The sequence below is a fragment of the Globicephala melas genome, chromosome 12 (genome assembly GCF_963455315.2).
Source record: "Globicephala melas chromosome 12, mGloMel1.2, whole genome shotgun sequence".
NCBI classification, from domain to species: Eukaryota; Metazoa; Chordata; class Mammalia; order Artiodactyla; family Delphinidae; genus Globicephala; species Globicephala melas.
This window is the reverse complement of record NC_083325.1, coordinates 29,939,339-29,965,973: the sequence shown is the minus strand read 5'-3', so window position 1 is coordinate 29,965,973 and position 26,635 is coordinate 29,939,339. Positions and strand designations below refer to the sequence as shown.

Genomic DNA, 26,635 nt, shown 5'->3' with positions numbered 1-26,635 from the left:
ATGGGCGATGGGGGCGCCGAGTGCGACCGCGGCACCTCACGCCGGGAGTCGCGGAGCGGGCGCGGCGGGGACCGCGGCGGAGCGGAGGACTCGAGTGCTGATGCTTGCGGCCGCAGCCCAAAGGAGACTGCCGGGACCTCCGCCTCCAGCCCCGCGGGCTCCAGGGAGAGCGGCGCCGACAGCGACGGGCAGCCGGGGCTCGGAGAGGCAGACCACTGCCGCCGCATCCTGGTGCGAGGTAAGAGGACAGCTCGAAGCCCTGGCCCACCGGACGCCCCTCCCATCCCCTACTGGCGCCTCCGACCTTCCTGCATCCTCCACCTCCCAATTCATATATTCATTCAGACAGTCATCATTCAGTCATTCATTCAGCAAACATTGTTTTGAGCGTCTATTGTGTGCTGGACAGCGAGCTGAGTGCAGGGGACAAAGCGGCGCCCGGTACCGAAGAAATCCCCATTTCACCGCCTTAACGATTCTCAGCTTCCCAGGCCCATCCGGGCGGGTTACTGTGGCGGGGGCGGAGTTGTGAGTGCGGGATGCGGAGAGCCGAGTCCCCGCCCCGCGGCCCTCGCGGCGGGTGCGGAGAAAAGCGTCACGAGCGCTTTGCGGAATCGGGACGAAGGGGCATCAGCGTCCGGAACCGCGGGAGGAAGAGGCCAGGCTCCGCTCAGCAGCTGGGGCGCTCCCCGACCCCTGCCCAGCCCTGTTTCCCGTTCCCAGCCACGCAGACGCACCGGGCTGCTCCCGGGAGAGGGTGCCGGGACGCGGAGGGCGGCGTGCGCCCCGCTCGCCCGCCTGGGCTTCGCTTTCTCGGTTCCCACTTCCTCGCGGCGCCTGGGCGCAGCCGGCTCTCGGCGCGGCCTTCTCCCGGCCGGGCCTTTTGCGTCTCTCCCGTTCTCCCTCACCCTTCGCCCTCCTCTCTTCTTTCCTGGCCATTTCTCTCCGCCGAGCTCGCATTCCCTTCCTGCAAGCGTCCGAGTGCCCAGCTCTGCCTGGCTTCCTCGCCGCGATGCTGAGGCTACCCCGGCCCCCAAAGACAGCCTCACGCGAAGCTCTAGCCTCGCCTTTAGCCGGACCCGGGCCTGGCCTAGCGAGATGGGAGAAGAAAGGGAATCCCAGAGTCTTGCCTTCAGCCCGTCCGTAGGCCGTGGTCGGAGCCTGAGGTCTGTTCCCCTATCATCCCGGAGTCCCAGGACCGGGAGACCCAGCGCCTAGAAAAGGCCATTCGAGAGTAACGGCTGCCCCGGCCTCCTCCTCCAACTCGCTCCCGGCTTCCTCCCGCTGCCTTTTTCTTGCCCCTTCTTTTTGAGCACCTCTCCTGCAAGCCTAAGGGCCTAGAAAGAAATCAGCCAGAGCTGATTTCCTCGGCCACCGCCTAGGGAAGGGAAACCAGCCTGACTGACACTGGCTCGAGCTCGCTCCAGCGCTAGGACCCCGAGTTTGTCTGATCTGGGCTGGGCTGTGTGGGAGCTACCCACACGCAGACTGGGACACCTTGGCCTGGTCGGGCACAGCTGCTGGGTTTGGGTGGCTCTGGGCAAAGGGGCTAAGGTAGAGCATGGAGGCGGCCCAATGTGAAGTTGACTGATGACCATCTTGGACACAGACTCCGGGACCCTGGTCTTCAGAAAACACAGGAAACTCCAGGCCAGGTATGGTCACCCAGCACTGTTCTGGGTCAGGCTTGGGTCAAAGGACGGTATGGGGAGGTGGTCAAAGGACAGGGTATGGGGAGGTGGTCCCCACCCAACAGGGATTCCAACAGGTATGTGGACCTGTTGGGCACCTGGGATTAAATTCGATCTCATTCCATAGACTGTGGGATGTCCTGGGTACAAGGTGTTAGCAGCCAGCTTGGAGTTCCATTAAGGAAATCTGCAGGGCTTCCAGAAACAGAGAAATCAGCCCCTTAAGCCCACACTCCCAAATTTAGGACCTCAAGTCCCTGCAGGACACTCACCACCTCACACTCCATCTATGGGTAGTCATTTCCTTCTGCCTGGACAATTGTGAGTTCTGTGTCCCTACCATCCCTTCTGCTCTACTAACTCCACATGTAGGTCGAATAGATTTTGTGTATAGATGTCAGTCAAATAAATCCTAGGTAAAAAAAAAAATAATAACTCCTAGGTGTAGACTCACAAAAGGTAGGAGTAAAAAATTACCCTCCAAGAGACCACCCAGTCTAGGAGCAATCCACAGCCAGGAAGAGATGGACCCCCTACTGTATGTGGGGCAGCTTGTGTGCATTGGCAGGTGTACTTCTACAAATGCGTGTAGGCAATACAGCAGCGCCATTACACTTATACAGCATAATGGAAATAGAGCACAGAGGAGGTATTTATGCACCTAAAAGAAATAAAAGGTAAACAGGGCCCTCCTAAATCCCTCTGTCCTTTCCATTTAATGACAAGGAGGTTATTACAGGCCTGAGATACCAGGGACCTCATTTACCGCTAATCCCGCCTAGCCAGGGTCACCTGTGTCACTCCAGCCCCACTGGGCCCAGGGCAGAGGCTCTGACAGATGAAAGGCCCTGCACTGGTGAAGGGAAGTCTGCAGCGTCTTGGCCCCTGGCTGAATGTCCCTCCAGTATGCTCTAAGCGAAGAGTACATTTTACCCTTGACTTCCAAGGACACATCCTCCCAAAGTACCCTTGGAGGAAACCATAAAAAGGGGGGAGGTAGGCGGTTAGCATCTCAGCTGTCAGGTTGCTGGTGGGGTGAAGATTCTGGGAAAGAGCCCCACTCTCTCTGGGTCTTTCTTTCTGTCTCTTTTCCACTCAGCACTTGCTCCCTTGAGGGCTCTACCCCAGGGTAGCAGATCTGCTGGGGGAGTCCCAAGGTGCAGGGGAAGAAGAGGAAAGCCTGGTGCTGGAATTAAGCGAAGTTGGTTTGCAATACAGGCCTTACTACAGCCCTTTGAACTTGAACTAGTGTCTTTGCCTCTCCGTGCCCCAGTTTCCTCATCTGTACAAAGAAAGCATAGTGCTTCCCTACAAGGGCTATGCTAAGGGTCAGAGATGGTGTCTATAAAACTGCAACCAACCAACAGGATCTCCATAAATATTCCATTGAATGAAAGGGGAGAGAACTCAGGAGACTCAAACTGCTTCAGGCAGTGGGCCTACTTCCTCAGAGGCCTCCCCAACTGCACCCCCTGGGCCCAGAGGCTGTGTTAAGTGTTGGGAGGTGAACGGCCAAGGGGTCAAGGACCGGCTAATGAAAGGAGGCCCAGTGCCACCTTGCAGACCACGCAGTGCGGCCCCCCGCATCCCCTTTGAGGAACCCTCGCTCCACCAATCACTCACGTTTCCCTGCCTCTGCAAAATGTGGGTCAGGGAGCCAGGGAGGCTGACCTTGCTGCATCCCCTGCCTCAAAATGGAGGCTGCTTCGTGCCACACATGGGCACAAACAAGGCCACTGGGATGACAGACGTACACACAACAGGCGCCCCACACACCCCACCGGGGACACAGCTAGGCTTCCACAGGGACCTTAGAGCCGCCTAGCTGCCCCACACCTCTGCTTGCACAGCCCGTTGACTGATGAGGGGAAGGGGTGGGAGATCCTTTTGTTTTATGTTTGGAAAGGACAAGAAGGGGTGGGAGATCCTTTTGTCTTATGTTTGGAAAGGACAAGGCGCGGGCAGGAAGCAGATGGAAGGAGAGCCATGGCTCTAAGTTAGCTGTAGCCTTGGGTGATATGGCTTTTTCCGTTGAGCCGGGATCCCTGCAATCAGAAGAGGTGGGACAACTCTCCCCCCAAAACTCCCAAACCCCACAGTCTGCGCACACTCAGATGCACCTACGTGATTCGCAAGTTAATCGAGTCGAATTCAACAACCCCTCTGGCTAGAGCCGGAAATGGCTGCCTGCCAGCGTCACCCCACCCAGCAGATGTTATGAACAATGCCTAGCGCTGGTCCCAGCTCACCCAAAGCGTCCCTCTGACCTGCCAGTCTCAAAACCCCAATCAGTCCTCACCAACTCTGTGCTGCCACCTTGGCCTGAGTGGAGCAGGATTTAGAGGCTGCCGGCCGGGCACTCCCGCACCTTGAGGCCTGCGGCACTCCGGGCCTGGCTCAGCACCCCTCTGTCTGGGAGCAGGGAGACAGGAAAACTGTGGAATCCTTTGACTGAGTGAATGGCTACCCCCTCACCCCATAGCACCAACACCCACTAGCGGAAATGCTTTCATCTGGGAGCCTGATGTATGTGACCAGTGGCTGGGGATGTGGGAGGACACAGGAAGTCCAGGGCCTCTGGCTGTGGCTGAACAATTCCCTCTGTGGATGTGGGTTTGGGGCAGGGGGTCATTGAATTTAGTGGTGTTGCAGCCCCCTGAGAATCCGAGTGCAGTGATGGACCCGCGCTGCAGAAATGCATGGGTCAAAACACAGCACAATGGTGTACACCAGGCAGGGCACTGGACGGATGCTGCAGACATGTCTGAGGACGCTGGGCAAGGGGCCAAGCCTTCCGGGGCTTGAGCTAGTATCGACCCATGGGAACAGACAACCCCCTTCTGCAGCCAGGGCTGGGCTCAGCGTTGACCAGCATCACCTCCCTTTCTACTTGAATTTACAGCAGCCCCTGGACCTAGGAGGACTCCGCCCAGACCGATCAGTCCTCCCCCGGCAGGTTGTGGCAGCTCCACAAGGGCACACCTGCCATCTTCCTGATGGCGTATTTTGGCAGTGGAGTCGGTGAGGCAGAGTGTTGTATTGGAAGGAGCACTGGATTGCGAGTCCCAGCACCTGGGCCCTCCAGACACCGGACCTCGGGACTATAGCCTCAGTATAAGTCTGCTAAGAGAGGCGATAACCCAGGACCAGCCCGCCAGGCAGTGGTTAAAAGGTTTAAATGATTCATGCAGGGGATTGCATTTTGGGGTTTTTGGTTTTAGTTTTAGTTTGGGGGCTTGTGGCAGGTATTAGGTTTCTTTTATATTTTCCTGGGATTGTATTTGTTTTATGTTTATGCCTTGTTTTTGGCAGAAGGACCCGCATTCTCAGGTGGGTCTGTGCTGGGCCCGTTCATTTTTGCTCTTTATTTTTCTCCTTTATATCCATGCCCCCACCCCACCCCCAACACACACAAGCAGAAGCAGACCTGCAGCCAAATGCATCGTCTTGTTGGTGTGTCTCGCGTGCACCGTTTCATTTTCAGGGAACTGTGCAGGGCGTTTGGCGGCTCCTTGTGTTCTCAGCTCTTGCTGCCGCCCTGGGTGGGCTCTTGAACTCGGGTGCCGGTGGACCCGCTGCCGCATCCCGCGCGCGCGCGCGCGCACACACGCACACCTGAAAGGTCTGAGCTCCCAGGTGGCCCACAGGTGACCCAGCCGGGCAGGGAGGCTGGGGCTGCATGTGGGTACTCGGAACTGGAGGGGAGGGAACGGACTGCAGCAGCGTGTGTCCCTGGGCCTTTGTACAGTGACACCAAACAGATTGGGTCTCCGCACACTGTGCACCCCCCGTGGCGACAGAGGGCTTCTAAGGCTCCTGTTGGCCCTACGCTCTTTCCTCAGTTATGCCGGACTCAAGGCTGGGGCCGTAGTAAACAACGCGAGCTCCCTCTCAGTTCGCAGTTTCTTTGATTTGTACTTTAAGTGGGCGTGGGGCCGGCGGGGGCGGGATAGAGAAAAGCATGTGAATTTTGCCTTTTATTTCCTGTTTGCTTAATATAAACTAAAGATCGGCTTGACTCTCCTCGGAAAGCGGGTAGCGGATTGCTCTCCGTGCATCCGCGGAGTTGCGTACCCCAGTTTGAACATCTCTGACAGAGGACGCCGAGGCAGAGTAGGCCTTCCCAGGGATCCCCGGGACCAGGGCTGGTCAGTGCGCTTGGTTTGCCCCCCACTCCGCGCCCATCCAGGAGGGAGGTTGGAGGGTCTCGGCTAGGGGTGCCGGGGTGGCAGTGGACACTACGGAAAGAGGTGGCAGTGCCAGGACCGAATCTGGCCTACAAAGCCGGGGAGTGGGCGGACCCGGAAAAGCCAGGGCTTCGAGCGCGGCCGGGGGATGGGGGCGACCGTGGGATGCTGCTTGCCACCCCTCCCCCCAGGCCTAGTAAAATCCCCCGAACCAACTCTCCCACGTTCTCCCATGATCTCCCCCTTTGCTTGCTAGTTGATTCATTCCACAAACATTAATGAGTACCTACTACGTGCCAGACCGACCCGGTGGGGCTGCTGGTGCCCAGCTTACCAACCGAGAGACTGCCTCGCAAGCGGGGACTTGCCGGGGTCCTGACCCGCCCCGGCGGCGGGGCCCGGGTGGCGAGGGAGCGATGTCGGCGCTAAACTCAAGGGAAGCGGGCGCCGGAGCCCGGTTCCCTTGATGCCCCGCGGGGACCACGTAGGAGGTAGTCACCGCCCTCGCCAAACCCACGCGATCTCCCCAGACGCGTTCCGTACACATACAGGAGGCACTCAGTAAATATTTGCCGAACGAATGAGAGGAGGCGAAACCATCCACATCTCGTGTTTCACGAGGTAGGAGGCCGCAACGCCCCTCCCTGGGAAGAACATCTGTTGTGAAATGACCTCCTTATTTTTTGACGTTACAAAGTCGTTCCTTACATGAAATGGTGATGATGCCAGAGCGCAGAATAAGTGTTAAAATATAAAGTTGACGACGCCATGTTTCTGTAATTTCGTGCAATCCTCAACTTGGGAACCACTGAAATGCAAAACCTGAAAAAGTTCAAATATGGTTTGTTTTACTGGTTCCTTGGATCCTCAGGGCCGGGGAGGCCCCCTAGAGGAGCAGGAGGCCGAGGGAAGCACAGGGCCGAAAGGGCGGTAGTGAGTCTCCCGGCTCTCTGCAGCTGCTTAGGGTGAGGTTCCACCCGCAAAGCCAACCAGGTAAATAACTAGATAAATCCGCGCTCCTCCTCCCCGCCCAATTCACACGTCCCCAGTCCTCTGTTGGAGCTTGAAATAACCGGGTATTTAAAGTCACAGTTTGTTCTGTGTTTTGCTTGTCCCGCCGCCCACGGCGGAGCTGCGGGGAGCCAGGGCGCGGCGGGTGGAGGACCCCCCCCCCGCGAGGAATGTAAAGGCCACGCTCCCGATGTAGACAGGAAGATAGAGAAATTAAATTCAAAAAGTAATACGTACTCAAGGTAAAAACAAACAAACCGAAGTGGTAGAAGCCAGCGTACCCAGTTTCAGGTGTGTTTCAGATTTCCTCGCTCTCCTATACAGACAGTAGCGAAAGCAGAGTCATATTACATAAGCTGTCTTGCGATTTACCATTAAAAAAAAAATACAGTCCGCAGGGATCATCTCTTTGGCCCGTTTCACACAGTTCCGTGACTGTACAGTACTCCTCTGGTGGGGGAATGCCGGATTCTCCTATCCTCTGGGAGGACGTTCCTGTTATTTTTCCCTGGTACAGGGAAGCATTGTTTGTAACTGTGAAAAAGTAGAACCAACCTAAATATCCATCAACAAGGGACTGGTTAAATTAAATTTTATTATATCTGCTTAATGCAGTACTATGCAGTGGTTAGAGCACTTCCAGATACAAAGATTTTTTGTTTGTTTGTTTGTTTTTTTGCGATACGTGGGCCTCTCACTGTTGTGGCCTCTCCCGTTGCGGAGCACAGGCTCCGGACGCGCAGGCTCAGCGGCCATAGCTCACGGGCCTAGCCGCTCCGCGGCATGTGGTATCCTCCCAGACCGGGGCACGGTGTCGACTCTCAACCACTGCGCCACCAGGGAAGCCCTAGATACAAAGATATTTATTAAATAAAGTTTATCAAATAAAAAAAATAGTTTACAAAAAATCTTACTTTTGTAATATATAACTTACATATTTATTATTTTTCAATTACTAGGGAAGGTTTGGGAGATTGCGAAATGAGCTCTCAATGCCCGGGTCTTTGTGCCCGTGAGTGTTTCCAAAGGATAAATTCCTAGCAGTGGAATTGCTGCTTCAAAAGGTTTACACGCACTAAAATTTTTTTTAATGTGTTTCCTTTAATTTTAAAATAGTAACTATTTCATTTGATTCAAATATCAAAAAGTTGTTTTAAGCACACAGTGAATAATCTCTCTCCCATCCGTGTTCCCCATCCTTCAGTTCCCACCTGGCTCAAAGGCAGCCATTATTTACTGCTTTCCACTATGTTCTTCGAAATAATTTCTATGCTTATGCAAGTCAGTGCAGCTATATTACCTTTTTTCCTTTTGTTTTTTACTCATATGGTGACATCTCTATATATTTTTCTGCACCTTGTTATTTTCACTTACCAGTGTATCTTGGGATGTTAAGAACTTCTTGTTAGTTTTTTTACAGATGCATAGTATTCCATTTATAGAGACTGGATGGACCATAATGTATATTATATAACCCGTGCCTTAATGGCAGGCATTTAGCTTTTTTCTTATCTTCTGTTATTACATACAATGTGCAATAAATCAGCTTGTTTCTTGGTCATTTCCACATGTGTGAGTATATCTGTCAGAGAAGTTCCTGAAAGTAGGTTACTGGGTCAAAGAGTATCTTATTTGTAATTTGAAAGACAGTGCCCAGGAGCCCTCCATAAGATGGTACCCACCCACTGCCCAGCAACGCCTGAAAGTGCTTGTATCCCCAAATCTTGCTATCACAGTTCACACTTTGTATCTCGATAGATGTTAAGTTGAAAAAAATGTTTAGCAATTTATACCCCCGCCTTTGCCCTTTCCCTATATTGGACATTGTATATCTTACATACCTTTGCTAAGAGGTACCTCACCGACATTTTAATTTTTATTTCTTTGATTATTAGTGAAGTTGAGCATTTTTTCATTTTTATTGGCCAGTTGTATTTCTTCTGCTATCTATTAATTCATTTCATTTGACCATTTTAATTTTCAAATATTCCTTTCCTTACTGATTTGTAGAAATTCTGTATTATGGACGGTAGCTCATTGCTTTCAATATATGTTGCAATTGTTTTTTTAGTTTATAAATTGTTCTCTAATTTTGTTTCTGATGTCTTGTTTTCTGAAATACAAAATATCTTTCTAATTACAAAACCAATCTGTGCTGTTTTGCTGTATCATGTAAAAATGGAAAGTTCTTCATTTCCTCCACATAATACACTTCTACTCCCAATATGCAATCTCCCAAACTTTCCCTAGTAATTGGAAAACATAAATATGTCAATTATATATTACAAAAGTGAGAGTTTTGGCAAACTGCTTTTCTTCATTTAATAAACATCTTTCTGTCTAGAACTGCCTCATTATTTTTAACAGCTGCATAGTACTACATTATGCAGATATAATAAACTTTTATTTAACCAGTCCCTTGTTGATGGATATTTACGTTGGTTCTAGTTTTTCACACTTACAAACAATGCTTCAGTGAACATCTTTGTATCCTAATTTGAACAGATTTTTTTTAAAGTCTCATGAGACAATGTGAAAAATATGTAAACAGGTGAGACATTTTATTAAGAAATGGTTGTTAATGTTTCTAATTGTGACAATAGTATTGTGATTGCTTTTTTAAAGGAGTCTTTAGAGATACGTATAAAAATGTTTCTGGATGAAATGATATGATGTCTGGGACTTGCTTAAAATTACAGGGATATAGAAGGAATAGGACTATTCCTGAGTTTATAATTGTTGAAGTTGAGGGATAGGTATATCAGAATTCATTATACTATTCTCTCTCATTTTGTATGTTTGAAATTTCTCATGATAAAAATTTTAAAATTATAAACATCATTTCACATATGTCTGGTATGCATATAATTACAGGATAAAGTCCTAGAAGTGAAATTTTAAAATACAAGTATATATGCTTAAAACTGTGATTGTTATTTCTAAATGCCAAAAATGTACAAATTTATACTCGCAGAAATTGTATATAAACGTGCCATTCCTCCACATCCTCCCAGCCCAGGATATGCTCAATCTTTTAGAGTAAAATCTTTTCAAGTGAAAAAAAATCTTATTTTATTTGGCGTTTTTAATTACTAGTGAGGTTAAACATATTTTCATATACTTATTTTTCATTTTTATTTCCTCTTCTGTGAATTTTTCATTCATATACTTAGCCATTTCTCTATTGGTTTGCTCACTGTTTTCTTATAGTAGTAAACATTATTTATACATATTTATATATCAATATATGTTATATAAATATACTTATGTAAACATATATATGTAGCATATGTAAACATACAAACATATACATATTTTAAAATATTTTATAAAAGGGAAATGATCCCTTTTTCTGTGACGTGTTGCAAACATCCCCAGATCTTTTTCTTTTTCTTTTTTTTTTGACTTTGCTGTGAGTTGGAGGGTTTTCTGAACTCAAATTTAAACGTTAATCACATCTCATGGTCATTTCCTTTTGGACTTCTACATTTTAGTTCTCAACTAGAAAATTCTTCTCCAACAAAAGGTAACAATATTATATATATTATATATAATGTATATGTTATATATATTTATAATACAATACTCTTAAATTTTGTTACAAAAAATTCAGTATACATTACAATTTTTGAGTTTATAATTTATCTTTTATTTTTCTTTCTAATGTCTCTTCATTTTTGAAGTACAAAATATCCATTTTTAAAATTTTTTATTTTATATTGGAGTATAGTTGATTAACAATGTGTTAGTTTCAGGTGTTCAGCAAAGTGATTCAGTTATACACATACACGTATCTATTCTTCTTCAAATTATTTTCCCCTTTAGGTTGTTACATAATATTGAGCAGATATTAGGGAGTTTGAGATTGACACGTACACACTGCTATATTTAAAATGGATAACCAACAAGCACCTACTGTATAGCACAGGGAACTCTGCTCAGTATTGTGTATAAGATCCTTTTAATTACAAACCCAATCCATGCTGAAATCATGTGAAAGTTGAAAATTTTTCATTTCCCTCACACGATACACTTCCACTCCCAAGACGTAACCTCCCAAACTTTCCCTAGTAATTGAAAAACATAATTATGTACGTTATATATTACAAAAGTGGGATATTTTTGCACACTGCTAAAATAGTCTCTTCACAGACTGTGATAGTCTTGGCAACAAACCAAATAATAAAGAAGTGCATAAAGTAAGATGGGAGAGGGGCTTCCCTGGTGGCGCAGTGGTTGGGAGTCCGCCTGCTGATGCAGGGGACGCCGGTTCGTGCCCCGGTCCGGGAAGATCCCACATGCGGCAAAGAGGCTAGGCCCGTGAGCCATGGCCGCTGAGCCTGCGCATCCGGAGCCTGTGTTCCGCAACGGGAGAGGCCACAACAGTGAGAGGCCCGCGTACCAAAAAAAAAAAAAGTAAAATGGGAGAAATCTCTCCCAGACCAGCTCCCACTCCACAGAGCAAACAGGAAAGAGAGGTGTTCAACCTGCCAGACTTAATTCTATGTAGGTACAAGCACGCACACACACAAAGTTTAGTTTTCCCTTTTGTTCTTTATAAAACTGGGTTTGTACACATGTACTTGTTGTTTTCACGTAGCAGGATTTAATGGACATCCGTTCAGGTCAGTGTATGGAGATGTACCTCATTCTTGTTAATGTCAATATAACAGCCAAAGGCAAGACTATACTGTGACTTTATCAACAGTATTCCTGTTGATAAACATTCAGCTTTTTCCTTTTTTTTTTTTTTGTCCTCTTACAAACTGCTACAAACAATGAGTCTATCTTTATGAAAGTATACCAATATTTCTCAGGGGTAGAAACCTCTATAAAATTTCTGAAACAAAGGAACTATGCATTTTTTAATTTAGCTAGGCATTGTGAAATGACCCTCCAAGAAAAACTTATTTTGTATTAATTTGTATTCTCACCAATAGAGCTTGAAAAAACCTATTTTCCCTCACCTTTGCCAGCACAACTTTCCCAGCCTGATAAATAAAATATGGTATCTGAAAAAAAAAATTATCTCATTGCTGTTCTAACTTTCATTTTCTCTAAGTCCCTCTGAGCTTGAGTATTTTTTCATATATTTTAGCCATTAGTATTTCTTCTCCTCTGAATAACCCTTTCGTTGAATTTGTTAAGTTTCCCACTGGACTGCTTGACTTTATTTATTAGACTATAGAGGCTGTGTGTGTACTAGACATTAAGACTGTTATGCATGTACCATTAACATTTTCTCCCAATCCGTCACTTGTCTTTTAACTGTCGCTCATCCTGCAGAAGCTTTTATTTCTAGGTACTCAAATCTGCCATTTATTTTTTTAAATTCTTCAGAGTTTTTATTCCATTTTTAGAGCTTTGTTTTTTACATCTCAAGTTTTAATCCATCTTGTGTATATTTTTGCATGCAGTGTGAGATAAATTACTTTATTCCAGATAATGAGCTAATCATCCAAAAGCCAGGTCTTTAATAATCTCATCTTTCCTCCAACTAACTTGAAATATCTTGATAATATACCAATTCCTCATATAGGCATGGATTTCCTTCATAACTCTTGTGTCATCATCATACCATTTTAGTTGCTGTAGATATGTAATATATTTTGCTGTAATGGTAATACAAGTATTCTCTCCTCATTCTTTACATTTTTTCTCAACTATTCTTCCATTTTTAATTTTCCCAATAAACTTGAGAATGAATTTTTTATAAGGAATTTTTATAGTGATCACATTATGTTTGTTAAGGCAGGAAGGACCTTGTCACACTTAAAAATCAGCACAGGACTTCCCTGGTGGCACAGTGGTTAAGAATCCGCCTGCCAATGCTGGGGACAAGGGTTCGATCCCTGGTCTGGGAAGGTCCCACATGCCACGGAGCAACTAAGCCCGTGCGCCACAACTACTGAGCCTGTGCTCTAGAGCCCATGAGCCACAACTAGTGAGCCCGTGTGCCACAACTACTGGAACCCATGCACCTAGAGCCCGTGCTCCGCAACAAGAGAAGCCACTGCAATGAGAAGCCTGCGCTTCTCAAAGAGTAGCCCCGCTCCTTGCAAATAGAGAAAGCTCGTGCACATCAACGAAGACCCAATGCAGCCAAAAAAAAAAAAAAAAAAAATCAGCATGTTAACAGCTTATCATGCAAAGGAACTACCTGGGTGCTACCTGGATGAAGTCAGGTAGGACTTTGAGGGGGTCTATTGGGAGAGGTAGGTGGAGAGGGTAATTTTTGGTCCTGGAGGTCAAGAGCATTAGCTATCTGTTATCAAGCAGCGGTCATCACCTCTCCCATGGCAAAGGCTCTTTGGATGGAACTCACTCTCCCCTCTACCCCTAGGGCTCACCTCTCTTTGAGGAGATCTGAAAGACAGCAAAACTCAGCCTTCATTCCAGTTAGACTTACACAATTCACCCTAACAAGACCCTACCCACAAAGAAGCTCTGCAGTTAAGCCGCCCCTCCTTCCCGGTGCTTCCCCCGCAACCCCACCTAGAAAAGGAACAATTCCGGAAAGGGGGCTCTGTCAGTAGGATGGACTAGATTTTGCTGCAGAGACAACCCAAAACTTCAGAGGTTTAACAAAACACAAGTATATTTCTAACTCACTTGATAAGTCCATCACAAGTGGGCAGGGGCTGGTCTTGGTACTCAGAAACCCAAGCTTCAACTTGGCTCCCGCCTCTATGACTATCACAGTAGGGCGAAGGCGGCGTGCCAAATCACGAGCCAGCTTTTGACGTGTTCTCCTGAAAGTGCCTGCATCCTTTCCTCTTGACTAAAACAAATTATATGGCCACATCTGATTGCAAAGGGCAGAAAATCAGTGCAACCCTACCACGTGCCTGGAAGGAGTTGAAAACACTGGCGAACAGCATTCATGGCTTATACATTAACTTGACTTTGATGAGTGGCCTTCTGTGCCACTCCTGGCTAAAATAGCAAATAAAAAAAACACACACTATGACTCTTTTTTTTTTTTTTTTTTTTTTTTGTCTGCCTCGGGTCTTCATTGCTGCACTCGTGTTTTCTCTAGTTGTGGTGAGCGGGGGCTACTCTTCGTTGCGGTGCTCAGGCTCTAGGTGCACGTGCTTCGGTAGTGGCAGCACACAGGCTCAGTAGTTGTGGCTCGTAAGCTCTAGAGCACAGGCTCAGTAGTTGTGGCGTACCGGCTTATTTGCTCCGCAACATTTGGGATCTTCCCCGACCAGGGATCAAACCCGCATCCCCTGCATTGGCAGGTGGATTCTTAACCACTGCGCCACCAGGGAAGTCCCACACACTATGACTCTTGTATGTTAGCTATTTGGAGAGGGTCAGTAATATCCCCTTATCTTGTTTTATTTTCTTCACAGCATTTATCAGTACCTTTCATATTCGTTTTTAAATTTATTATCTGTCTTTCTCCCTTACACAAGGTCTATGGGAACAGGGACCTTGTCACTTTTGCTCATTTCTATATCCTCAGACCTGAGAATACTATTTGGCACATAGCAGGCACTTCTTAAATTTATGTTGAATGGTTGAATAGACACAGTTGTTTTATTTACATAAATGGGGTAGTACTACTTACTTTCTTTCACTTAATGTCAGTTCATATAGATATTGCCTCATTCTTTTACATTGCTACATGACATTTTATAAAATATGAATGGTATAAATGTACCACAGTTTGTTCAGCCATTTCCCTTACAGGGAACACTCAGGATGCTTTCGAATTTTCAACATTTTGAACAATGCTTCAGCAAACATTCTTATATATACCTTGGAGCACGTGAGCCTGTGCTTTTCTGGATAAATACCTACTAAACTAAAATTGCTGGGGCAGTAGTTGTGTGCATCTTTAAACTTGACAAATGCAGCCTTAAACGTTGCGACAATTTATGGTTCTACCAGCAGTGAATGGGAGTGTGGATTCCCCAACAGCGCATCATTGCTTTATTAATCATCTGCTAATGTCTTTCCAACCTTAAGGGAGATAAATGATTATCCATTGTTGCTTGAACTTGCATTATCCTGATTACTGTGAAGCTGTGCTCATTTTTTCATATATTTATTGGCCATTTGGATATCTTTTCTGTGAATGGCTCACGTAAATTACTTGACCATTTTTGCTGCTAGACTATTGCCCTTTTTAAAAAAATTGTGTATTCATAATTGCATTTTATATATCTGGATATTATTTCCTTGCCTTTTAAAAAAAGATTTTCTTCAATTCTGTCTTTCATATTTTATCTTGGTTTTGGTGCCTTTGTCATACAAAAGTTTTTAGCTTTAATGTAGTCAAATACATCCTTTATTTTTCCTTTACAGTCCAGGTTTGCATTTTGCTCGGAAAGCTCTTCCCAAGCTTAGGATTCTAAAAATAGCCTCCTATATTTTCTTTTAATCCCTTTATCATATTATAGTCTATGATTTGCTCTCTAATCCATTTGAAACATTGTTCTTTATGGCGTGAGATGTGAAGTTAACCTGATTTTATTCCAAACGGATAATTTATGGTCATCAATCTACTTAACTCCACTGATAGACTAGACCAACCTGTCCCCATATAGAATGTTCCCTTTATCATAAACTCTGTCACTATATGTACATGGCTCTATTGTGTATTCCTTATTCCATTTTGTTTCCCAATATTCAGTTATTTGAATACCAACTTTACTATTTCTATTATACCCATGTTTCATTTATTTACTTAATATTTTAGCATAATATATTTTAAAACGAAATACCTACTTTAGCTTCATGCTAAGCATATAAAATCATAGATTTAAATTTTTTCTAGTAAACCCTAAAATAAGTGCATATCTTTTGAAATGACAAAGGTTAATTTATGTACCATTCTAAATCATCTTACAAACCACAAGTGAAATCCAAAGGCATTTGGGGAAACACTATTGTATTCTTTCCACTAATGGATTTGTCAGTTTCTGTGACAAAGCATCGTTCTAGCTTCATGGCATGTTTTGTTGTTGTTGTTGTTAATGTTTTATTTTGAAATAGCTGGAGAATCACAGGAAGTTGCAAAAATGGTAGGGAAATCCCATGTATCTACAGCCTAGCTTCTCACAATGGTCACATCCTATATAACTAAAATAATGATCAAAATCTGGAAATTGACATTAGTACAATGTAGTTAACTAGACCACTGACCTTCTTCAGATTTCACCCATTTTTTGCATGCACTTTTTTCTTTGTATGTAGTACTATGACATTTTATCACAGTTATAGATCCATATAACCACCACCCCAATCAAGATACAGAAACTGTTCTGTCACCACCAAGAAACCCCTATATAGTCACAGCCTCCCTTCCCTAACCCCTGGCAAGCACAGATCTGTTCTCCACTTCCGGAACTTTGTCATTTTGATAATGTAATATACATGGAATCATACAGTACGTAATCTGAAGGACTGCCTTGGCTTTTTTCACTCAGTATAATTTCCCTGGAGATGTATCCAATTTGTTGTGTCTATCAATAGTGATTGTGGTCCCACGGTTTGTTTATCCATTCACCTGTTGAGGGACATCTGGATTGTTTCCATTTGGGAGCTACCACAAATAACGCTACTATGAACAACTCCCTGTAGATTTTGATGTGAACCTAAGATTTCGTTTCTCTGGGATAGATGCCCAGGAATGAGGTCACGGGGTGGTTAATATAGGTTAAACTACCAGGTCAGTTTCCAGAGTGGCTGCACCATTTTACATTCCCACCAGCAAGGAATGAGAGACCTCGTTTCTTGGCATCCTCACCAGCCTATTGGCACCCCTTTTTTTTTCATTGAGATGCAATTCACGTAACATAAAACTTGACTTTTTTTTTTTTTTTTTTTGGCTGTGTTGGGTCTTCGTTGCTGCATGCAGGCTTTCTCCCGTTGCGGCGAGCGGGGGCTACTCTTCGCTGTGGTGTGTGGGCTTCTCATTGCAGTGGCTTCTCTTGTTGCAGAGCACGGGCTCTAGGCACGCGGGCTTCAGTAGTTGTGGTGCACAGCCTTCAGTGGTTGTGGTGCACGGGCTTTGTTGCTCCGTGGCATGTGGGATCTTCCCGGACCAGGGCTTGAACCCCTGTCTCCTGCATTGGCAGGCAGATTCTTAACCACTGCACCACCAGGGAAGCCCCTCAGTCTTTTAATTTTTGCTACTCTGATACGTATTTCTCCTGGTTTTCATTTGTTTTCCCGTAATGGCTAGTGATGTTGAACATTCTTTCATGTGCTGATTTGTAGGGCCTGTTTGGATATCTGGGGACTGGTCTGAGGTGCCTTTGTTCCATGCTCCTGCCTCTCCTGGCCCTGAGGAGGAGGGCTGCCCTTGTCTGCTCCCCAAGGCAGGAATGCTCCTCTTAGCTCCTCTACAAAGAGGAAAGGAGGGGGCGCTATATGGTTTGACCTCAGTGGTCAGGAGCACAGGCTCAGAGCTTCAGGTGGGCTCCAGGAGGCTTACCCGGAAGAGGATATGAAGCTTCCAGCACCACGTATGATACCCCTCACCCTGTCTCCTGTTCACACCACCCCCCAAGACACTTTTAATAAAATCAGTGCCTGTGGAGCTGGGCTCACTTGAGTGTTGTGAGGAAAGTTCTGAGACTGGTTTCACAGTTGTAGACAGTATAACCTGTGCAAAGGGGACCCAGTCACAATGGGATCACAAATATTATGCCACTATTTTAAAATGTAGAAAGTATCGGGGTGAGGGGAAGCTTGAGTTGTCCCCAAAGGCCTATGGTTCTACCAAGCCTCCAAGGGCAGGGCGCCCTTCCGTGTGCTGTGCTCTGCCCAGCGCCCTGGCAAGACTAGCCCAGTGGTGGGGGAGGGCAGCCTCTGGGCCATGACTCTGTCCCCCACCCAGGCTCACCTTCTCCCCGAAGGTTGACTGAGAACACGAAGGTGCTCGAACCTCTGAGATCGGGGGCAGGACCTTCGAGCTAGGAGCCCATGAAGAGCTGAAGTGCACCCTGGAGGAGTGAACATTAACTGGCCCTAGCAGGAGGCAGGAAGAACCGGTCTCATAAAATACACTGAGGGACTTGGAGGGAGAGGTCTCAGGTTCACCCTCTAGAGTAGGGATTCTGAAAGTAGGCTTTACAGTCCTGTGGCTCAGAAGCAGCCTCTAAACAAACAGCACATCCCAAATGCAATTCCTTTCCTACATCTTCCAGGGCAATGATGAACACGTTCAGAAGATTCCATTTTCTACCCATGACAAAAGTTTTCTTCACTATAACCTATCAATTGAATCACTAAGGATTACTAAAAGAGGGTATTCATCAAGTAAAATGAGGGTGTTTCTAGACCTTATTAAACACTGTCAGTATGAACTTGGGTAAGTGACTTAAAATTTGTTCCTCCATTTCCCCATCTGTAAAGTGGGGATAATAACAGTTCCAACTTCACTGAGACATGGGCAAAGTTTAAGTGCTTAAAACGGTGCCTGGCCCAGAGCAAGCATTGCAGAGATGTCAGCTATTGTTATGAGTGGCCACAGCCACTTAACGCTTCTGACCGCATTGCAAACTTCCACTGTGCATGCCCCCTGGAGATGGGCAGAGTTCCTGCAAGCTTGGAGGTTTGCTTTGTTACCTGTGCTTGGTAACAAGTGCTGCCTTGAGTTGGTAAGTTTCCCAGTGACACTCACCTTCCTGTGTAACAGTAAATTACTCTTAGTTTAGCTTTATCGTTATTAACAGCACGTGTTGGGAGAGGTTTGGTAAATCCTACAGAATATGATGGTGCATATTTCCACACTTTAATTTTTGACATAAAACTTTTCTAATAACTAGATTTCAAGCCATCAGTGTATGTGGTTCAGACGTGGATCATCTTTGCCCCTATACTGAAAGCTGATGTGTGTATATATATATAAAACCCCCCACCCCAAGAAAATTTGCTTTTGCTGAGTTCTTTCAGTGGGACTATATGGTGAATGTGGGCTACAGATTTTTCAACCTTTCCTAAGTAGGCTCGCAGGGGACACGGGTTCGTGCCCCGGTCCGGGAAGATCCCACGTGCCGCGGAGCGGCTGGGCCCGTGAGCCATGGCCGCTGAGCCTGCGCGTCCGGAGCCTGTGCTCCGCAACGGGAGAGGCCACAATAGTGAGAGGCCCGCGTACCGCAAAAATAAATAAATAAAAAATATTAGAAACCCCATGCATGGAGGGCATCGGACCAGGGCCCAGGAGGGTGGCCCTGCTGAACAGAACTAGGCACACGAGGAGTGGCAGAAGTTCCCCCTCTCAAAGGCACCCCAGAAGCTTGATACAGTGGCAATGGTCCTCGGGCTCCTCTTGGGGATCCCAGCTCTACCCCACACCAGCAAGCTTCTTCATGGACCCCAGGAGGGTCTGTGGACAGAGACTGCACCCATACACACTAGACACACACACACACACACACACACACACACACACACACACACACACAAAAACAGGGCTTAAGACCTGGCTCTGGACATTTCCTCTGGTAAGCCTTACCTGATTGATCATATCCAATTCTAATCCATCTTTTCCTCTGCACCTGAGGACTTGGTATTTCTCTTTCCATTTTTTTCGTATTCTGCTAAGGGAAGACAATCCTGACTGGGTCAGACTGAGTCCTTTCTGACCAGGCTATGATGATAGACCTGACATTTGTGCTGAGGCCCATTCGCATACATACATTAGATACAACATACTGCATTGGGTGATTAAGGAGGTAAGGCCCAGAGAGGGTAAACAACTTATCAGAGGTCACACAGCCAGGCCCAGACATGAGGAGCTCCCCATCAGATTATGCTGCCTCTCATTAAGATCCTCATTGGGGGCTTAAATCCTTAACTAGTGAACTAACTTGCCTCTTTTCATGACCCCTGCAGATGCCAAAGGAACCATCCGGGAAATTGTCCTGCCCAAGGGCCTGGACCTGGACCGGCCCAAGCGGAGCCGCACATCCTTCACAGCTGAGCAGCTGTACCGCCTGGAGATGGAGTTCCAGCGCTGCCAGTATGTGGTGGGCCGTGAGCGCACTGAGCTGGCCCATCAGCTGAACCTCTCGGAGACCCAGGTAAAAGGGCAGGGCCAGGCCACTCCATCCCTGCCCTGGCAGCCCGGGGAAGTCCTTGGGGTGTGAGGCCTGTGGGCTGCTGCTCGGAGACCCAGCTTTGGAGTTCAGACATGTACTAGGGAAGGGCTTAAAGTTACAGATAAACCAGAGAAAATAAATATAGTGCTGACGAGAGAAAGTTGGTATATGCCAACAGGGTGTGGGTGAGGGAGTCGGGGTGGGGGTGGGGCTTCTGAATGTATCAGGTGCTACTTCCAGTGGAGTATGGGAATGGGAGGAAGGGTCATTCAAGTTGCCAGGGGGTGTCTGTTGGTGCAGGAGGGAGCCTGCAGGAAGGCATAGTGAGGGGTGGGCTTGCTGGGAGCAAAGATTCAGCGGCGAGATGAGGCATTACAAAATTGGGCTTGGGACCTCTCATTTCCCCATTCTGGGCCTTTTCCCATCCTCCCTTCATCCCAGTGTGCCTCTAAACCTCCTGTTGGAGAGAAGGGGTCTGAATGCCCCCTTCACCCAGGAAGGGCTTAGCACATAGCACTGAGCACCTACTCTATGTGAATGGAGGTATTTCAAGCTGGTAATAGAGCTAAATAATAATAATAGTAATAGTACTACTAATAGTATTGGGTTGGCCAATAAGTTCGTTCAGTTTCTCCATAACATCTTAGGGAAAAACCTGAATGAAATTTTTGGCCAACCCAAAAATACTTCCCCAGTACTTACTGTGCTAAGGCGCTGTTCTAAGTTAGTTGTTAGTTTCCTAACCCCTCCCAACAACCCTATGATGTAGCTACCAATATTATCCCATTTTACAGATCAGGAGAGGTTCTGCCCAAGGTCATATAACGACTAAGTTCCAGAAGTAGGATTTAGACAAGCAGCCCGGCCTCTTTATGCTGCCTGTAAACTGGGTAACCACCCTGGAGCTTGTCAAAAAAGACTTAGACACTCTAAGTCCAGCTACAGGTAAACAGCGAGGAAGGTCAGTCAATAAATGTATGGAAAGGGCCAAACCAGGACACATGAAGGGAAGGGGAGAGGAAGGAGAGGAGAAGGAAGCAGACAGTCTGGGGAAAGCCGCCAGAGGACCTGTGAGGCTCTCCGAGCACCGCCCGCTGCCGCCCTGGCCCTGGCCTTGGTACCGCCGTCCCGCGGCAGTGAGGTCAGGATCATGGGCAGCTGGGAGCAGCTGCTGTCCTGCAGGCCGGGGCATCTCCGCCTGGACTGTTTTCCTCCACCTGCCCCTGTAGAGCCCCAAACAACCCGGCAAATGGCCTGGGGCAGCTGGGCCCTCCGTCCAGCTGAGTCACTGGGGCTGGAAACCAGGCTGTGTTCAGGGGGCCTGCAGTGGCCAGGCGGGGCCAGAGCTCCGGGTGGGGAGTCAGGGAGACCCCCTCAGACCCTGAGGTCTAGGCACAGAGTCACCCCTCCTCTTTGCCCTAATTTCCCTCTGCGTTGCCTAGCTTTACCCCCAAACTCTCCCCTGAAACTTTCTTTCCAAGGGCACCTCAGATGCCCAGGCCAGAAGCTCCTTCTCAGTGCTCATCCCTCCCCTGCCCTGCCTGCAGTACAGGCTACATTTATCTGCCCTTGAAGGTCAAGGCCAAGCCCCTTCTCCCCCAGGAAACCTTCCCTAAGCCTTCTTGACTTTGCTGCAAGACCTATTCCACATGGCTTGACCTGTGAAAGTGTGGGGTGTGTGTGTGTGTGTGTGTGTGTGTGTGTGTGTGTGTGTGTGTGTGTGTGTGTGTGTGTGTGTGTGTGTGTGTGTGTGTGTGTGTGTGTGATGTGGTGGGCACCAACCAGTATGCACTTCCCAAAAGCAAGAATGTATTTGAAAGCCATATCTGCTCTTCAGGCCTCCCTGGGGAGCCCAGCACACAGCTGGGCACAACCCTCCTTCTTCTTTCCCCAGTTCTGGGGTTTTTCAGATAATTTACAGTGTAACTAACACTTACTGAGAGCTTCTGTGCACCAAGCACTGTTCTAAGTGCTAGGTGTGTTCTAACTGGTTTAGTCTTCACCACAGCCTCGTGGGATAGGTGTGCAGTTTTTCTTCTGACACCACTTCCCACATTAAATGTGTGGTGTTCTCCCACACCAAGAGCAACCAATTCTCCAATACCAGCTGGGTTTTCAGCAGTGCAACTCCATTCAGTTCTGACCCTAACTCCTGGAGTTAACACAGACACTACAGGTTAAGGGCTCAGCCTCATGGGACAGTCCCACATCAGATGCCAGTAGCAAGTCCCAGGGCCACCCATACTTCTGACCAGCTACAAATAGGGGGGTTCCCACATCCCCCTCCTTAGGCTTGATAATTTCCTAGAATGACTCACAGAACCCAGGAAAACACTTCTCACTGTATTTACTTTTATGGATTTATTATAAAGAATACAACTCAGAAACAGGCAGATGGAAGAGATGCATAGAGCCAGGTAGAATGGGGAGAGTTCATGGAGCGATCCTCATCGTTCAAGAGACTTTATAACCCAGTCTCCAGCCTCCTCTGCTCCCTGGAGGGGTGGGGCTGAAAGTTCCAACCCTCTAGTCACAGGTCTGGTCTTTCTGCCACCAACCCCCATTCTGAAACTAGGGGTCCACCCTGAGTCACCTCATTAGCATAAACTCAGGTGTGCTCAGAAGGAACTGGTTATGGATGACAAAAAGCTCTGGGCCAAGAACCAGGTACAAAGACCAGGTGTATTTTTTTCAGTACACCAGAATGGCTTTTTATTATTTTTACGTTAAAGAGAAGGAAACTGAGGCACACAGAAATTAAATCACATGCTCATAATGTAAAGCAGGCACATTCATTAGCTCTTCTAATCTTTATAAAAAGATGACTTTCAGGGCTTCCCTGGTGATCCAGTGATTAAGACTCCGCACTTCCGGGCTTCCCCGGTGGCACAGCGGTTGAGAGTCCGCCTGCCGATGCAGGGGACACGGGTTCGTGCCCCGGTCCGGGAAGACCCCACATGCCGCGGAGCGGCTGGACCCGTGAGCCATGGCCACTGAGCCTGCGCGTCCGGAGCCTGTGCTCCGCAGCGGGAGAGGCCACAGCAGTGAGAGGCCCGCGTACCGCAAAAACAAAAACAAAAACAAAAAAACTCCGCACTTCCAACGCAGGGGGTGCAGGGAACTAAGATCCCACATGCCATGTGGCATGGCCAAAAAATTAAAAAAAAAAAAAAAGATGACTTTATGGGTAATATTATCCCCATTTCAGAAAGCTGAGCCTCAGAGAGGCTAATTAACTTGCCCAAGTTTATATGGCTAGAATTTTGTGGAATTCTCAGTATATTCACCCATACTTTGGGGTGAGTATATTATTGAATGCCTGCTATGTACCAGGTGCTGTTCTAGGCATGCCCTCCCCTCTCTGTTACACCCAGAGCTGCAGCAGGACTGGACGGGTAGGAGATCACTGGTGAAATCTTCCCTCATCATTGGTGGCACCCCTGTTACTGCCACTCCCTTTGTACCTACTTGCCCTCCGTTTGCTGGGAGCGGTCAGTGCCAGTCTCCACTACATCCTCAGATTCCTGAGGCAAGGAGCCATGACTTCTGAGTCTGTCCTCTCCCTCTAGTTCAGAAGTAGGAACAGAGAAAGTGAGCAGTAAACAATACCTCACACTGAGTGTGGGCCAGGCTAAGCCCTCTACAGGGATTGCCTATTTGATCCCTGCCACAGCCCAGGTTTTTTGTTTTGTTTTGTTTTTTGGCTGCGTTGGGTCTTCATTGCTGCACAGCTCTTCTTTGCGGTGCGCGGACTTCTCATTGCGGTGGCTTCTCTTGTTGTGGAACACGGGCTGTAAGCGCACAGGCTTCAGTAGATTGTGGCTCACGGGCTCAGTATTTGTGGCTCGCAGGCTCAGTAGTTGTGGCACACAGGCTTAGTTGCTCCGTGGCATGTGGGATCTTCCCAGTCCAGGGCTCGAACCCGTGTCCCCTGCATTGGCAGGCGGATTCTTAACCACTGTGCCACCAGGGAAGTCCAGCCCAGGTATCTTTATCCTCATTGTAGAGATGAGAAACTGAGACTCAGGGGTTCTTGGGGGTGGTGCCTGGCCTGAGGTAGGCGCTAGCCTGGCCGAGAACCCAGGAGGCTTCTCAGCAGGGGAAAGGATTGCAGTGACACGCAGAGCCACGGTCCCCACGGATCTGGTGGGGCCACTTCCTGGAGCAATCAAATTCCAGAGTGACTACTAGTCACTTCCTTCAGCCAGACTTGGTTGAATCTTCCTCGGCCATCCCTTACCCATAACACCTTCAAATGTCACCTCTTCAGAGGTGCTGTGTTTGCCACCCCACCGATAAGATAGTCACCTCCCCGCCTCTCCCCTCCTTATTGTGCCTCCAAAGTGGCAGCCCACACACTGTTATCTGTGCATGCCAAGTTAAGTACAGAAATGGAGAACAAGTGTTTAGACATACACATAGCAATTTTTCTAGTAACTCATTTTAATTGTATTTTACAAAAGTATTGGTCCACGACAGATTGGAAACTTAAATAAAAAGTGGTTCCTCACCACGAATAGTTTGAGAGACGCTGCTCAAAGCACTTACTGCCACCCGACAGCCACGCCTGTTTGTTTTTATTGGTTGTTTATCTTCTATCTCCCCCTCTCCCGTGTGTCCACTCCACACGGCAAGGATTTGCTCTGCTTCGTGCACTGCTGATTCCGCCCGCCTAGAAGAGCGCCTGGCACAGAGTGGGCACTCAGTACCTATCTGCTGAATGATGAGTGAGTGAGTGAATGCAGCAATCAACCTCAAGTAGATCCCGGAACTCCCTGGTCACTTTCAGTTATTGAAACTCAATCCAATCCCGTTTAAAACACCCAACTCACATCTGTTTCAAATCTTTTCTTCCCTCCCCCTTCGCCCACTCAGAACAGGCCTGACTCACTGCTGGAGGGACCTGCAGGGGAAGAGCCCCTCCCATCACAGCCGCTAGAAGGGAGTGTGCTCTGTCTGAGCCACCTGTCACCCTCGCCCACCAGCAACCTCCCCCAGGGTAGGAGGGCAAGGAGAGTGGCACCTTCTGGCCTGAAGAGCCTCATGGCTAGAGGTCTTTGCTAGAGGGGCAGTTGCTCCCACAGGTGGCATGTCAGGCATGGCCCCAGGCAGCCTTAGCTCTGCGCTCACCCTGCCCAGGCCAGCCTCCTCCTCTCCACCTCTCCTTCACCCGGGACTACATGAGTTGCAGCTTCCCTTATGTCCTCTGAGGTTGGAGGGAAACAGCGGGTCTCCCCATGCTTTTCTTTCTGGGCCCTCCACTCCGTGGTCCCTCCTGGTCCTGCTGGCACAGACTACCCAGCCAGCTGCCAGCCTCTGGGCCAGAGGCAGGACCAGCCTCTGTGCTCCTGGGGACACGGGTCTGGGTGCTGCAGTGATTGACAGGTTTTCCAGCTGAGGAGAAACTGTCAGTCTCTCCTTCTCTCAGACATTTCCAGGCCCTGCAAGTGATTCAGGACCCAAAACCTGCTTCCTGGGGGGGAGCACCCTGTCCTTCCCAGAGAAGGGAGAAAATATCATCACTGTCAGGGGGCCCGCAGAACTGACCACTGAACTCCTCCCCAACCCCCAGCCTTCCTTTCCTTCTACAGACTAGGATGGGGTTGGAGTGCTGGGTGCTGGGTGCTGGGTGCCGGGTGCCGGGTGCCGGGTGCTGGCAGAGGGCAAGTTCTCCTCCTCTCAAAGGCCTTGAAAAAGGTCTCTTCCCTTTAGTTGGTGGCTTCATTTAGGATGTCCCCAGCTTTGGGTGTGTGGCCATTGGAAGTGTCCCTCACCATCCTGACACATCTTCTTACACTTGGTATCACGTTGAGAAGCGCTTATAGGTGATGGGGTGGGAGGGAACTGCTGAGAGTTTCAAACAGGGGGATGGCCAGATGGGCTAGGGAGCTCCCTTCAGAGGCAGCATGGGGGCCGAGACAGGAGGGGGGCGTGGCTAAGAGTGGAAGGAGTGCGGGCCAAGAGGGGAACTCATCTGTGCCCTCCCACCTCCACCCTCCAGCTGCCGATCCACCCCTCCATCCTAGGGTCAGCATAGCAGTGGAGGGGTGCCCATGATTTGGGGGGCCAGTGTCTCTTATCAGTTCCCCCAGTCAGCCTGATTGTGGGAAGATCTTAATGACAGTCTGATTACTCTTCTTTCCTCTCTCACTGCACCCCTGCTCGCCCCCACCCCACCCCCCGCCACCACTTTGCTCTGCCTGTCCCCTCTCCCTCGCTGACACCCCTCCCCTTGCTCCACCCCAAGGTGAAGGTCTGGTTCCAGAACCGCCGCACCAAGCAGAAGAAAGACCAGAGCAGAGACCTGGAGAAGCGGGCGTCCTCCTCGGCCTCCAAGGCCTTCGCCACCCCCGACATCCTGCGGCTGCTGGAGCAGGGCCGGCTGCTGTCCCCGCCCAGCGCCCCCAGCCTTCTGACGCTGACCCCCGGCCCGCCGCGCCTGCCTGCCAGCCACAGGGGCGCCTCCTTGGGTGACCCCAGGAACTCGTCCCCGCACCTCACCCCGCTGACCTCAGCCTCAGCGTCGCCCCCGCTGCCGCCCCCTCCGCCAGCCCTCTGCTTCTGCACCGCCCCACTCCTGGACCTGCCTGCTGGCTACGAACTGGGCTCCTCGGCCTTCGAGCCCTACAGCCGGCTGGACGGGAGGGTAGGCAGCCCCGGCGGCGGCAAGAAGGCCAGCGCTTAA

At 48.5% G+C, this 26,635-nt stretch overlaps 1 protein-coding gene across 1 annotated transcript; it reads left to right on the top strand.

Moving 5' to 3' along the window:
- On the top strand, window positions 1-26,635 carry VAX2 (ventral anterior homeobox 2). The gene is made up of 3 exons (XM_030877728.2): window positions 1-238; window positions 19,745-19,932; window positions 26,198-26,635. The coding sequence occupies exons 1-3, from the start codon at window positions 1-3 to the stop codon at window positions 26,633-26,635; spliced, it is 864 nt and encodes a 287-aa protein (XP_030733588.2).

Excerpts from the sequence above, each read along its gene's own strand:
- VAX2 (XM_030877728.2), top strand. The coding sequence starts at position 1 with ATGGGCGATGGGGGCGCCGAGTGCGACCGCGGCACCTCACGCCGGGAG. Across the intron at positions 239-19,744 it reads CCGCCGCATCCTGGTGCGAG|ATGCCAAAGGAACCATCCGG; the intron begins GTAAGAGGACAG and ends TGACCCCTGCAG. Across the intron at positions 19,933-26,197 it reads TGAACCTCTCGGAGACCCAG|GTGAAGGTCTGGTTCCAGAA; the intron begins GTAAAAGGGCAG and ends CTCCACCCCAAG.